Genomic DNA, 14,118 nt, shown 5'->3' with positions numbered 1-14,118 from the left:
GATGCAAAACTTCAGAAAGATAAAAGCAGTTTACCCTGAGGCTTTCCTTGTATGAAGCATGTTAATTCCTCTTTTTTTAAAAGGGCACATAATGTTGGCAAAATTAGATAGGAGAAAAACCAGCTGCTGTCAAGACAGACAAAAACATCAACAATTTTTCAGCATTTATGTTTGTGGAACTTGAGCACTCAATGGCATAAGGTGTAACAGGCTACTGTAAAGAAGTAACTGGTCATTTTCTACAGTTTTCACATTACAAACACGTGTTCTGTCAGGTATAATGAGTTACCAGAAGCTCTGCTCTAGCCTGACAGCCTTTAAGAAAATGTTGAATATTCTACCTGCAAAAAGCTGTGTGGACAACAGGGAATAGGATGCTATATATCAAGCATACCATCTGAGCGATGGAAAAAGAGCTAAAAAGTAAAACTAAATTTTCCCAGAATATGTTCAAAAGGGAATTAAATAACTGAAAAGTTTGGTAGTGGGGTATGTATAGACCCCTTTCACTTCTAGACCACTGGTTTCATCCAGATTTGTAAGGTCTCAATCTAAATCTTAGTTGTACAGATATCAATATCCCTCTCCCAAGTCACATCTGGCATATCTGTTGGCTGTCGCAGCATGATAGATATGGAGAATGAACTACCCTCTCACTCTTAAAGAAGATCTCTGCAAAAAAAGGTAGAGGTATACAAGAGGGGCAGTGTAGGGAAGCTTGAGCTGCTGTTATCGATGTTGTTCTGAGGGTACAGGACTTTAGTTTACAGAGCTGAACTGTTCCTTTCGCCAGCATTAAATTTATTTTTGAGGAAAAAGTGTGTTTTCTTTGTACTTTTTATCTCAAGATACTGCAGATTTGCATCTCTGTCCCATGTCAGTGTTGATATCTATTGTCTAAATAAATGCTTCTCTTTGTACTGTGTGATACTGTACTGGTAAATTCAATAATTCAGCAGATTTCATACAGCCTACGCAGTACATTTAGAATTGTTCAATTTAGATACAATTTTAAAGCTTTCCCACCCACTGCATGATGAGCAAGAAACCCCTTGGCCATTTCTATGGCCCCAAGCTTTTCCAGGAATAGCATAAGGAGACAAAGTACTTTCTCAGAGAACACTCTTGGCCATTTTCTTTTTTTATTGAATGAAAATAGCTGTCTGTCCTGATAAAGCTAGGAACTCCAAATCAACTTTACATTCTCTCATCCTTTAACCTAATAAATTGGATAGTGCTACAATCCTGGGTAACATTGGCTTCCATGAATGTGTCCAACTCCCTCTTGAATTGATTTTTTTTTTCTTTTTTTGGTTTAAATCTATTGCTGACTCTGGCAGCTTGTTCCATATGCCAGCCATCATTTGTGTTAAGAAACCTGGCCCAAATTGCTTATACAGTAATCCCTCCTTAATTTCATTCACTGACCTCTTGTTTTTGAAACTATATTTCCCTCAGTTAACTGGCATCAATCCATTCCTCTCCTTTCAAGATCCTGGAATCCTTTCACGGGTCCCTTTCTTCCTAAACTACTAAAGCCAAATCTAGCTGGCCTTTCTTTGCAATTCCTTCTCCAGAACGTCAAATAAATTTGATCTTTAATATACCTTTCTATTCTAAGATTGTCCCTATCATAAATGAACTGAATATCAGACAATATTTGCAACATGATACCATTTATATAACACAATATGACTGCCAATTTATGCCTCTCTATCTACATCACAAGATTTTGTTTGCTTTCTCTGAAACAAGCAAACATTGAGCAGATGGTTTTAACACATTACCCACAAGCAGCCCCATGTTACTTGCCTACCCTGCATTCTGTATTGTGACCTGTTTTAGGAAAGCACATGCAAGTTAGAGCAGCCCTTAGCCTACTCAACCTTATGCCAGAGGACCTGTCTAAGACAAAACTGGCCCAAAACCTAGGTATCACAAAGGTGGCCTAAATCCATTTTTGCACCAACCACCCTTTTAAGTTGCACTGTATACTTTTTGGCCAAAGCCAAGGATCTGGTTCTAGCTGGTTAACTTTAGGCATCCAAGTTTGAAAATTTAGACCTAAATACATTCATCATTAATAAACTTTTCATAGTTTTCTTTGGGCATTTTACTAGTGATCAAATATATTTCTATTTAAATAAAAAGTCCTTCTTTGCAGTCCAAATTTCCTTTTTCATTGGTTGCTTCCATAGTAAATTCACAATGCTGAATGTTTCCCACACAACATTAGGCTATAATGTCAAACACTGTTGGGGCAGAAGTAAAATGAAGGCGCTACCCAGCTGGGCAAATAGCAATGAAGGAGTGTTACAAGAGGAAAAGCATTTAGGCAATATACTTGCAATAAGAGAAAGGAATTTTAAAGCCAAAAGGGTCTGTCAGATGAGGGAAAAGGGGAAGAGAGTAATAGGACTGTAGAAGAGAGGACAAAAAGGAAAATGGAAAGCAGGAATAAGAAAAAAAAGTGAGATCAGTTTAAGGAAGATGGAAAAGAAAACCAATGGAGATAAGGTAAAAGGAGCAAAGAATTAAAGACAAAAAGGCCATACAGAAATATAAAAACACAAGCAACCAAGAAAAGTGAGATAAAAATGATGTATAAATTTAGATTTATTAGTTTTTACTTCATGTTAAAATAGTTTTATGGGTATATAATTAAAATGTATTATTAATAAAGAAAATCTTTTCATGGTTTATGTAATGAGCTTATAATTGTGGAGCTGTGGTATTATATCCTCTTTGCAAGGTTATAACATGACAGTAGGATTAAGAAGCAGGAAAAACTGGATTGTGAGAGGAACAATCTTGTTCAGACATAAATCTTTAACAACAACAAGGCAGGCTCTAAAAGAATGGTAAAATAAACTGAATTTTTGTACAACCATTCTGATTTGCACACCTGTAAAATCCCTGTTTAAATATTACATACCTTTCAGTCTCATTTACATTTCCTATATTCTCCATCTAAAAAAGCTTATCTGGCCCTATGTTGAGTAGCTCAGTTATGGCAATTGTACACTGTGAGGGTATGTTTACAGCAGACTTGGGCTCGCGGAGCTCGGGCTAAGGGACTGTTTAATTGCAGTGTAGGCATTAGGGCTTGGACTGGAGCCTGAGCTCTGGGACACTTCCTCCTTGCAGGGTCCTAGAGCCCAGACTCCAGTTCAAGCCTGAACATCTACACACTGCAATTAAACAGCCCCTTAGCCTGAGTCCCACAAGCCCGAGTCAGCTGACATGGGCCAGCCATGGTTATTTAATTGCAGTGTAGATATACCCTGAGACTAGCTAAAGCTGTCAGGCTCCATCCAAACCAGAAGCATGAAACAAACTTTTGCTTTACTCAGGCCACAGTTCTTTCCCCTGTGTCTATGCACACTTCTCCCCTGACTGCAAAAGGGAAGCGTTCTCCTACCCTCAGCCCCAGACAACTCCTAAACAGTAGAAGGTGCCCGCATTAGATCTCAGACCAAGCTGCTACTTTTGCCTCAAGGCTGTTTCCTACACCCACTTTCACCACAAATTCACCTCATTCACTCTTTAATCAAGGGTTTACAAGAAATCCTTTCTCTATCACATAGTCTCTTCCCATTTTCCCACCCACACCTCCCTATACACTGGGAGCACCACCCTGACTGCTGGTATGAGGTCTTTAGACTGTTCTAACTTATGCTGAGGGGATCGGTCCATAATACGCCAGTTCCAGAATTGGGGAGTGCAACGGTGGCTCAGAACACTGCAAATCTTCCATGAAGGCATAAAGAGTATTGTTAAGCCTGAACTTCCTTTAGTATATGAGGAAGAAAGGTGCAGCCCAACTGTCTCGGAGTGGGGAAAAGGTCAAGATCCAGAACAGAACACTGTTCTATTAAAAGGCTTGCAGGGTGTGTGTAACACAAGAATAAGGTAATATTCAATTAAATAAAAAGTAGAAATTCAAAACCAATAAGAGGAAATGCTTTTTCACACAACATGTAGTTAAACGGTGGAATTTATCACGAGACAAAGTTGTTGAGACCAAGAAGTCAGCAAAATGCAAAAAGCAATTGGATATTTATATGGATATCAAGAACATCCAGAGTTGTTTTTAATGAAAATATAACTTTTGGAAGGGATATTAACTTTGTACTTCAGGGCTTAAGACAATTACTAGCTAACAGAAATCAGGATGAGACCTATATGTGAGTCAGATTATTCAACATATGCCTGCTTAAAGGTTCTTATCTCTGGTTCCGACCAGTTGTAAACAGAATACAGGACCAGATGGACCGCCTGACTAGATGGACTGCTGGAACGCAGAAATTTTATGTCCCTGTGCATGTTAAGTTAAACTTAAAAGACCTGGGAGGATGCACTCAAAGAGTAATGATGGAGCAAAATAGGTTGACAAGCTCACTCGTTTCACTCTTTAACTGCAATTAAAAAAAAAAGGGAGGAATAGATAGATAATGAGATATACACCTTTCACCTTTAGGTCACTGGATTGAATCCACCCCAAGTTGATAGTGACTGAAAGTTGGTACCATCTAGTGGCAACTGATGGCCTATAGTATTTGCAATGGATTGGTAGTGTCAGTCTAACTCTAAGCACACAGATATCCACATCATAAAATCTCCACCAAACTGGCCAGCTTGATAGTCTGGGCAGAGAGACATAAGAATGGCCAGGTTGGGTCAGTCCAAAGGTCCATCTAGCCCAGTACCCTGTTTTCCGACAGTGGTCAATGCCAGGTGCTCCAGAGGGAATGAACAGAACCGGTAATCATCATGTGATCCATCCCCTGTCGCCCATTCCCAGCTTCTGCCAAACAGAAGTTAGGGACACCATCCCTGCCTATCCTGGCTAATAGCCATTGATGGACCTATCTTTTTTGAACCCTATTATAGTCTTGGACTTCACAACATCCTCTGGCAAGGAGTTCCACAGGTTGACTATGCATTGTGTGAAAAATTACTTCTTTTGTTTGTTTTAAACCTGGTGCCTATTAATTTCATTTGGTGACCCCTAATTCTTGTGTTATGAGAAGGATTAAATAACACTTCCTTATTTACTTTCTCCACATCAGTCATGATTTTATAGACCTCAATCATATCCCCCTTAGTAGTCTCTCTTCCAAGCTGAAAAGTCCCAGTCTTATTAATCTCTCATCATATGGCAGCTGTTCCATCCCCTAATCATTTTTGTTGCCCTTTTCTGAACCTTTTCCAATTCCAATATATCTTTTTTGAGATGGCGTGACCACATCTGCACATAGTATTCAAGATGTGGGCGTACCATGGATTTATATAGAGGCAATATGATATTTTCTGTCTTTTTATCTATCCCTTTCTTAATGATTCCCAACATTCTGTTCACTTTTTTTACTGCCGCTGCACATTGATTGGATGTTTTTCGAAAACTATCCACAATGACTCCAAGATCTCTTTCTTGAGTGGTAACAGCTAATTTACACCCCATCATTTTATATGTATAGTTGGGATTATGTTTTCCAATGTGCATTACTTTGCATTTATCAACACTGAATTTCATCTGCCATTTTATTGCCCAGTCACCCAGTTTTGAGAGATCCTTTTGTAGCTCTTCGCAGTCTGCCTGGGACTTAACTATCTTGAGTAGACCAAGAACCATATGACACTCTTGCCCCAGAATGGCCCCTTATGGCCAAGGTTGAAGCCGGCTAGTGACCTTAGGGCCATGCAAATGTACACAGCCACTCTTCCTGACCCAGGTGCATATGGCTAATGCAGCACCCAGAGTGCTTATTTCCCAATAGCAGTTCTGTCTGATTCTGCAGTCAATGAGGCCAAATGATGTACCCATCTCTCTCCATGGAAAAGTTAACTTTATGCACAACCTTTTGGCTGTCTGGTCCATTCAGGGAATTAATTGAAGCAGTAAAGCTGCAGCCTAAAGGTTGGGATGATGGTGGCTGTGGAAACAGCATATAGACAAGAATTGGCCATTCTGGGTATGCAAAAGTGTGAGCACCTGGTCATAGGTAGGGAGGATCTAGCGAGGTCATTGCATGTATTACTAGTACTTCACATAGGACTCTGAAAAGAAACCTATGCAGGGGCGGCTCCAGGCACCAGCGCACCAAGCGCGTGCCTGGGGCGGCAAGCTGCGGGGGGCGGCCTGCCGGTCGCTGTGGGGGCGGCAGTCAGGGAGCCTTTGACGGCATGCCTGCGGGAGGTCCACCGATCCCGCGGCTTCAGTGGCGGGTACGCCAAAGCCGTGGGACCGGCAGACCTCCCGCAGGCATGCCGCCGAATCCATGTTACCAGCCGGACCTCCTGCAGGCGCGCCGCCGAAAGCTGCCTGACTGCCATGCTTGGGGCGGCAAAATACATAGAGCTGCCCCTGAACCTATGGGAACTCTGTTGAAGCACAGAAGTAGTTGGCAGTGTAGGGAAGTGCCTAACATGCTTTATCTGATTTGTGGTTAAATAGAGGACTTCAGTTCCCAGCGCTGTCAATTCAACATCTTTCATAAGTAAAAAAATTAATTTAAAATTTAGAAAAGAAATTAAATAATTGTGAGGTCTGAGGGATAATCTGTACCATGTTAAACAGTGACGTTTATGAGGGTTACTGCAATGTGAAAGGAATATAAATATCCTATAATATAGACTATATAAAATGTAGGTCAAAAGAAATAGCATACACCACAAGAGAAATGACAACACTGGATGCTATGACACATACTTCTAGGTACAGTACAAGCATCAATTCAATGACGGTATGCCAGCCCACATAGGGAGTAGAAAACAATAAAATCCACCAGGAAAATAGTGAGGATTCCATCAGGATACTACATCTGACCCTGCAACTTTTGTATTTTTTACTTCAATATTGTATAGTGCTTTAGAAGAAAAAAAGCAAGCCAACAAACAAAAACAACCAAAGTCTCAATGTACATTTAGGATAAGGCTATTTTTAAACAGAGTGTACAATTTTGCATGTGAAATTTTAAATTCTAAATCCTGATACTTTTGAAGAGAAAGATAGAGCACTTCATCCTGTACTACTGGTGGTGTCTCTGCTAAATGAGGAAGAAGAAATTAGCATTCTTATCTTCAAATCTAGCTTCCTTTTGGCATTCACAACTTTCTAATAGATACATAAACTGCTGATAGACTGAAAAGAAGGTATACAGTTTAAAGTATACAGTTATACTATGGTTCCTAAAGTTATATTATGCCATTATAAACACAGACAATGCTTTAGGGCCAGATTTTCAAAGATATTTAGGTGTCTAAAGATGCAGGTAGGAGCCTAGTGAGATTTTTCAAAGCTGCCTAACTCCCATTGGATGTATGCACCTAGGCACTTTTGAAAGTTCCAGGTGCCTAAGTCCCAAAGGGAGTTAGGCAGCTTTGAAAAATCCCACTAGGCTCCTATGTGTACTTTTAGGCACCTAAATATCTTTAAAAATCTGGCCCTTAGTTACTAATACAGATGAATAGCCTTTTGTCCAGAAGTAGGCACAGTTCACAAGAACACAAAACTGAATCTAAACAAAAGGTATTTGAAAAGACCGGCATGAGTGAAGGAGAAGTGCACCAATGATTGAATCTGCTTTAATGGAAGCTGGCATGAGCTATTGCACATTTTATCATTTTCTGTTATTTAAAGAGGTGATGACTGAGAGAACTGATGAATATTTTCTCACTTGTTTCAGAGACCAAGTTGTCCAGAAGAAATTTTATGTTTGCCAATTTTCATCATCTTTATTGGATGCTGCAGGACCATCAGCTGCTAAGCAGTACAAAAACCTTACTTTGTTTGACACCTAAACCTCTGACCCAACACAGTATCCATCCATCATTTCTCCTACAGCTAGTGTTAACAAAGCCCTTCAACAACAAATGCATGGTATAGCTTGTACAGACTGATAGTACATGTGGATTTAAATCCCACACAAATCTACTAAAGAATTCCAGAACTGCAAGCAAATCACTTTGAAAATAATCTGAATTTACAGCCATAATTCCCAAACTTAACATATATTTTAATCTCTATTAATTCTCCTAAAACAAGAAAGCACCTTCAACCTTGAAAATCTGAGTATTTTACCTTTTTTAAATTAAAAATATTTCAGACTGTAAACCTTCGAAAGCAACAGCTAAAATACTAATGCTTGTTATTGCAAAACAATCTATTGGGGCGAAAGAACAGCTCATGGTTGCTTTTAAAGCAATTAAACTTGCCAGCATGTTTTCAAAAAGTCTGTCACTCAAACACCAGTATGGAACGGAATTTGAATTTTGATGGGAATGTGCAGGTAGAAGAAAGTCTTGGGTTAAGTGTGTGTGGGTATTTATTCACTAATCTGATTAGCATCTTTCAAAGTATGAAGGTAAACTACTAGTGGACCTCCCGTGCAAAGTGACAGTCCATGAACAAGCCCAGCACACTGAGGAAATAACTGTCAATGTTCTCTATTTAATTAACCATCAGAAAGCAATATTGATCCAATAAAGCAGCCCCTGTGAGCAGTTGTGAATAGAAGCCAAACAGACAATTTCAATTTAGCCTGGAAAATCTGACGGATTTATCTTAAGCTGGTCAAAGGCAGATGATGCCACTGAGGTTAAAGCTAGAAGTAAACTGCATATTAAAGGTTCAAAATAAGACTTCAATCTACAAACTTGACTGAAAAATAGAAATATGCTTGAACTTTTCATGCTTTTCTATCAGCAAAGTCTTCACTCATATTTAACCCAGTGGTTCCCTGGCTTTTATTTATATGCAATAGACTGGTCTATGGGCTCCACGGAAGCCCCCACAACCCTTTATGGCATGGCAGCATCTCTGCTTTTTTCTATCCATTCTCTCTTTCCCCCCCTCAATCTCCTTGTTTCCATGCTTTTTTTTACCCCCTACATCTCCCTCCCCCTTCTGCTTTCTATTTTTATACGTTTGCTCTATGTTTTGCTGCCTTTTCCTGGTTGCCCCCTCCTGCCTGTTTCACCCTTCCCCCAGAAGTGGGGGTGTCCATCAGAAATCTGTAAGCCTGGACACATGCTCCTGAAGACGTACTCTTTTGTGGGAGCAGAGACAAAGCTTCAGTTGATGATGTGCTTCTTAAAACTGTAGTCCTGTATGCATGAGTTGTTCCTATAGCCATGTGCATTAGGAAACAGCATCAAGTGCAGGGAGGAAACGTAGTTTTTCAAGGAGATGCCAAAAGATTTAGTCATAGCAGCACTTTTGCAGTGGACATTCAGAGCGGATCTATGGTCATACAGCTTTCCCCACCCTTACTGCTCCTTTCTTCTTCCCTGCACCCCCCGTACCCAAATCTAGGCTTCTCTCTCCCCCACCCCCAGATTGCAGAATACTGCTCTAGCCATTCTTTAAGCTTTTAAAAGTTATGCTTAGTAGCACTGAGAGCAACAGCAGTAAGAAACAGGAAAAAGGACAGTTTATGAATTTTTCCCAGTGATGTATATTCAAATAATATTCCAAAATGTGCCTTCCTGTCACGCAACCTGGCTGAAACATCATATCTTTAAAATGGAGCTGCATGTAGTTTTAGTATATCTCCTACAGGCTCACTAGCTGTCTTGCAACTGTAAGAGAAAGCAAGGGCAAGTAGAAACTTCCCTGCTCATGCTCTCCCCCCCATCCCCAAGCTTGCTTCCCTATGAAAAGAAACATCTGAAAAGTGGGCTACAATGGTTATTCTTTAAAGAGCTCAGCATTAGCATCAGCCAGCTAAGTAAAATGGATTAGAAGGCTGGAGAATTCATCAACGTAAGCATCACACACTTGCACATTTCTGCAAGAGATTTATTTAGGTTATTTGTTTGTATGCATGAGAGCAGGTCATGCTAACCTGTCAGGGAGAGGATCTCACAAAAAATTATAAGTCCTTTACAAGTCATTTATAGCTCAGTGCTGAATCTCTGGTTTGTGGCACATGTGTATTCATGTAGTATTAAGACACCTGACCTATACTAATTGCTCACACAATTTCTTTCTCCCTGTGGTGAGTTACTCACGTGTAAACTTTTAGAACAAAATCTTTTTCTTCCTTTAGTTCAGAGATTGATTGAAGTACATCCATGATGCTCAATACTGCACAGCCATAGGGGCGACGATAATGTAGATGGGAGGGGCCCTTTTTGGAATCATTTAGCAGCATGCGACCTGAAACAGACAGCTTGGTTAGAAATTAAGATGCAGCTGCTCTCTCTGCTCCTATCTTTCTGTTGTCTCTATGTGAGTGTGTACACATACATACAGTACAAACTACAGTATAGAGCTTTCAACGTATTGTATAGGTATTCTAGACTTTCTATGTCCCTCTTTTCATATTTTTATATATATGAATTATGCTGTCAATTGTTACATAGAAACTTTTTAACTGGGACATTTCTGTAGACTATTATTTTGATTAAATTATTGTCCCATTAAGATAGATGATTTTTAAACAGCCTGAAAAAACTAGAAATAAAATATTGTACTTAACACAAATACAAGAAATATTTATCTGGCCTCTTCTCAATTAAAACACCAATATCTTAACACCTTGGCACTGGCTAAATGCATCCCCATCAAGCAGGTTTTTTGTCAACAGTGTGTCTCAAAAAACTGCCATAGCCATTTATGGTCATTGGGCACACAACAAAAAAGAGTTCCCTGTATTTATCCATCGGCAAATGATTTACAATTCTGAATGACCAGGTGCGCTGACATTAGGGTGGCCAGATGTCCCATTTTTAAATGGACAGTCCCGTTTTTGGGGACTTTTTCTTATATAGGCGCCTATTACTCCCACCCCCGTCCCGTTTTTTCACAGTTGCTATCTGGTAATCCTAGCTGACATCCCCTCCAAAAAGTGAGCTTTATCTCCCCCTTTCCTACGTCTTGTGTTCAAGGTTTAGAAGGCTACACGATAAAACTGATAATCTTCTCTTTCCAAATGGGTATTTACCCAAGTCTTATGTTCCAGATCAAGAAAAATCACTGTCTAGCAATTACTAAAATGTATTAACACTTATCTATAATGCCATGATTTGAACTTCTGTTTCAACAAAGAGGTAGGGTCTGTGATGGAGCTTTCTAACTGGTAAAATTCATCACAGTGTCAATTCAGTATAAGATAGGTTTTAAAAATACTTTTCATTTTGAGCTAATATAAAAAAAATTTAGTTAGCAAACCATACTGTACCTATTCGAATTACATGTGCAACTATGTACAAGTCTCTCTTCATATCCTTGCTGCTGAGATCCTAACAAATTGGAAAAAAATAAAAGTTAAAATAAATAATACAACACACTTTTGACCTTAAAGCAAGTCTGCAAAATTACTCGTACAAACATACCCCACAAATAATAATAAATAGTTTTATTTTTCACTTATTTAACTCCTTCCATCTTTAAATCTGTTTTACAAAGGTGGGAAGGTTATGGATGAAGAAAAATAAGGCACAGACAGATTATGTTTTGGCTAGCAGAGTTCTATAAAATAAAAAATAAAAATCAAATGTCTACCTTGGTGAGTGAAACTACGTTGAAATTCTGTCAACAGTCATTTACAAACATGTATTTAACCCTTTGATCCTAACACACCCTACTTGAGAGGAAATCTATGAGCTGCAGCACTACACAATATCAGGAAATTAGACACCTCTGCTGCACTGCTCCGCACTGTCTGCTGGCTACTTGCCATTTGCAGGGCATCTATGTGAAGTCCCATCCATGCATTCATGAGACATTATGTCTTGGTCCAAGACTCCTCCGCTGACACATCATTTGGGGCTGTAATTTTACATGTAGCCATACTCTGCATCCTCGCACTCTCCTCTCTTGTCAGACACCCAGAGTGGAATACACATAGGAACCAACACTTGAAGAAGAAAGGGAAGTTACTTACCTGGAGCTCTTCGAGACGTGTGGTCCCTATCTGTATTCCACTACCCACCCTCCTTCCCCCTGTTTCAGATAATGACTGGATTCATGGTAGAGAAGGAACTGGAGCAGTGGTCAGTCCACCCTGCCCCTTATACTCTTGGTGCAAAGCATGAGGATGGCAGGGGCGCAGGAGGGGATCAACGGACACCGCTTGCAAGAATTCTCTCTCTTTCAGTCACATGGAGCATATGCATACCCACAATGGAATACACACAGGGACCAGCACTCAAAGAAGAAGAGAACAGTGTCTAAGAGTCATTTAAATAGTTGTCATTCATGGAATATTTAGAAAATTATGAAGTTTTGGTTCTGTTACTATATTAAATATAAAAAAGGCATAGTAATACTAAAAGGAGAAATAGATACCTACAAACAGAGATTCTAAATGAAGTTGCAACTTAACTCATCCTTATTGTTCCTAGTAAGAGGAAACAGTTGTCTCACTTCATTTGATGACCCAAGATGGAAAAAACCCATGCATTTTACAATCACTAGACTTAATCAGATGAGAATAGGATGTTGTAGCAGCCTCAGTTCCAAATCTAAAAGCTATGAGAGCTTATGTCTGACCCTTAATGTTATTTTAATATAATAGCTGTGGATTCAAATTTTTCATGTTTTCTTTCCCTTCAATTAAACTATGACCTCCATCCTAGTGATGGTGGCATACTCCGAAATATTTGAGTGAGAGAATGTTACAGCATTATTAGGTTTGCTTATACAATAACGAGGCTTGTTCTACTACTAAGGGTACGTCTATACTTACCCGCTGGTTCGGCAGCAAGCAATCAATCTTCTGGGATCGATTTATCGCGTCTTGTCTAGACGCGATAAATCGATCCCGGAAGTGCTCGCCGTCAACGCCGGTAATCCTGCTCTGTGAGAGGAGTAGGCGGAGTCGACGGGGGAGCCTGCCTGCCGCGTGTGGACCTGCGGTAAGTACCTTTAAGTTCGAACTAAGATACTTCGACTTCAGCTACGTTATTCACGTAGCTGAAGTTGGGTATCTTAGTTCGAACTGGGGGCTTAGTGTGGACGAGCCCTAAGTTTTGTAAAATATAAAAAGCTCAACTTTGTTTCTCAGTAGCAAATTTTCAAAATGAAATCACTCATAAGTCAAATGACACTAAAGCCATTGTGGAAAGCAAAGAAAACGATTTTTAGTACAGGTAAAGTTGGAGAAATTCTGGTTTTGCAATTCTATAACTTAAAATCAATTTAGAGAATTAAAAAAGGTGGGGGTTTTTTGTTGAAAAGAAAATATGAATCCTACCTGTCACCTTGCATGGCAGATTTCTGTCCTATGTGATTTGAGAGAGGAAATCTCAAAAATTGAGGTTTCTGATAGCAATGCAGACAGACAGTGAAATATAGAAGTACAGCTAAAATAAATGCATATGGACAGTTACACTTCTAACTACAGCAAAGATCATATTTTATAAGCAAAGTTCTAAGAGAAAAATTCTGTCCCTTACATATGTGGCCATGCATGCTAAGTGGGGGGAGAGAGGGGAGGGGAAGATATCAACCAGAGCTGTGTTTCCAGCATTAGAGCCATACTGCTAGCACAGTGCAGGACGGTTGAAGGGGAGCTATAAACTGATGGGGATATCTCGCTACTTACTCCTTTGAAAAGAAATAGTGTATTTCCCTGGCTAGTGCATGCTGCTTATTGTAAATATGCTGGAGACTGGCCATGTCTATTACTTTAAAGGCCAGAAGGGACCATCACGATCTAGTTTGACCTCCTAAACATTGTAGGCCACAAAACCTTACCCACCCACTTCTGTAATAGGCCCAAAACATCTGGCTGAGTTACTGAAGTCCCCAAATCTTGATTTAAAGACTTCAAATTATAGACAATCTATCGTTTACTCTGGTTTAAACCAGCAAGTGACTGATGCCTCCAGGTGCAGAGGAAGGCGAAACCCCGCAAGGGACTCTGCCAATCTGACCTGGGGAAAAATTCCTTCCCAACTCCAAATATGGTAATCGGTTATGCCCTGAGCATGTGGGTGAGACCCACCAGCCAGATACCTGGGAAAAAATTCTCTGTAGTAACTCAGAGCCCTCCCCAGCTGGTCTACCATCTTCGGCCAATGAAGATATTTGCTAAAGGCAATGGAGGTTGGGCCATATGCCATTGTAGGCAATCATACCTTCCCCTCCATAAACGTATCAATCTCAGT

General features: G+C 39.9%; 1 protein-coding gene across 1 annotated transcript in view; it reads right to left on the bottom strand.

Moving 5' to 3' along the window:
- Nucleotides 1-14,118, bottom strand: part of DOCK3 (dedicator of cytokinesis 3) — a 357,395-nt gene that overhangs the window by 190,304 nt on the left and 152,973 nt on the right. The window contains exons 9-10 of the mRNA XM_029912574.1: nucleotides 11,187-11,247; nucleotides 10,015-10,162 (exon numbers count right to left, since the gene is read on the bottom strand). Of these exons, the coding sequence (XP_029768434.1) occupies nucleotides 10,015-10,162; nucleotides 11,187-11,247 (209 nt within the window). The remainder of the gene's footprint in view (nucleotides 1-10,014; nucleotides 10,163-11,186; nucleotides 11,248-14,118) is intronic.

Source organism: Terrapene carolina, unplaced genomic scaffold, assembly GCF_002925995.2.
Source record: "Terrapene carolina triunguis isolate 2854851 unplaced genomic scaffold, T_m_triunguis-2.0 Scaffold232, whole genome shotgun sequence".
Classification (NCBI taxonomy): Eukaryota; Metazoa; Chordata; order Testudines; family Emydidae; genus Terrapene; species Terrapene triunguis.
Note: the sequence above shows the minus strand (reverse complement) of the source record. Positions and strands in the feature narration are given on the sequence as shown.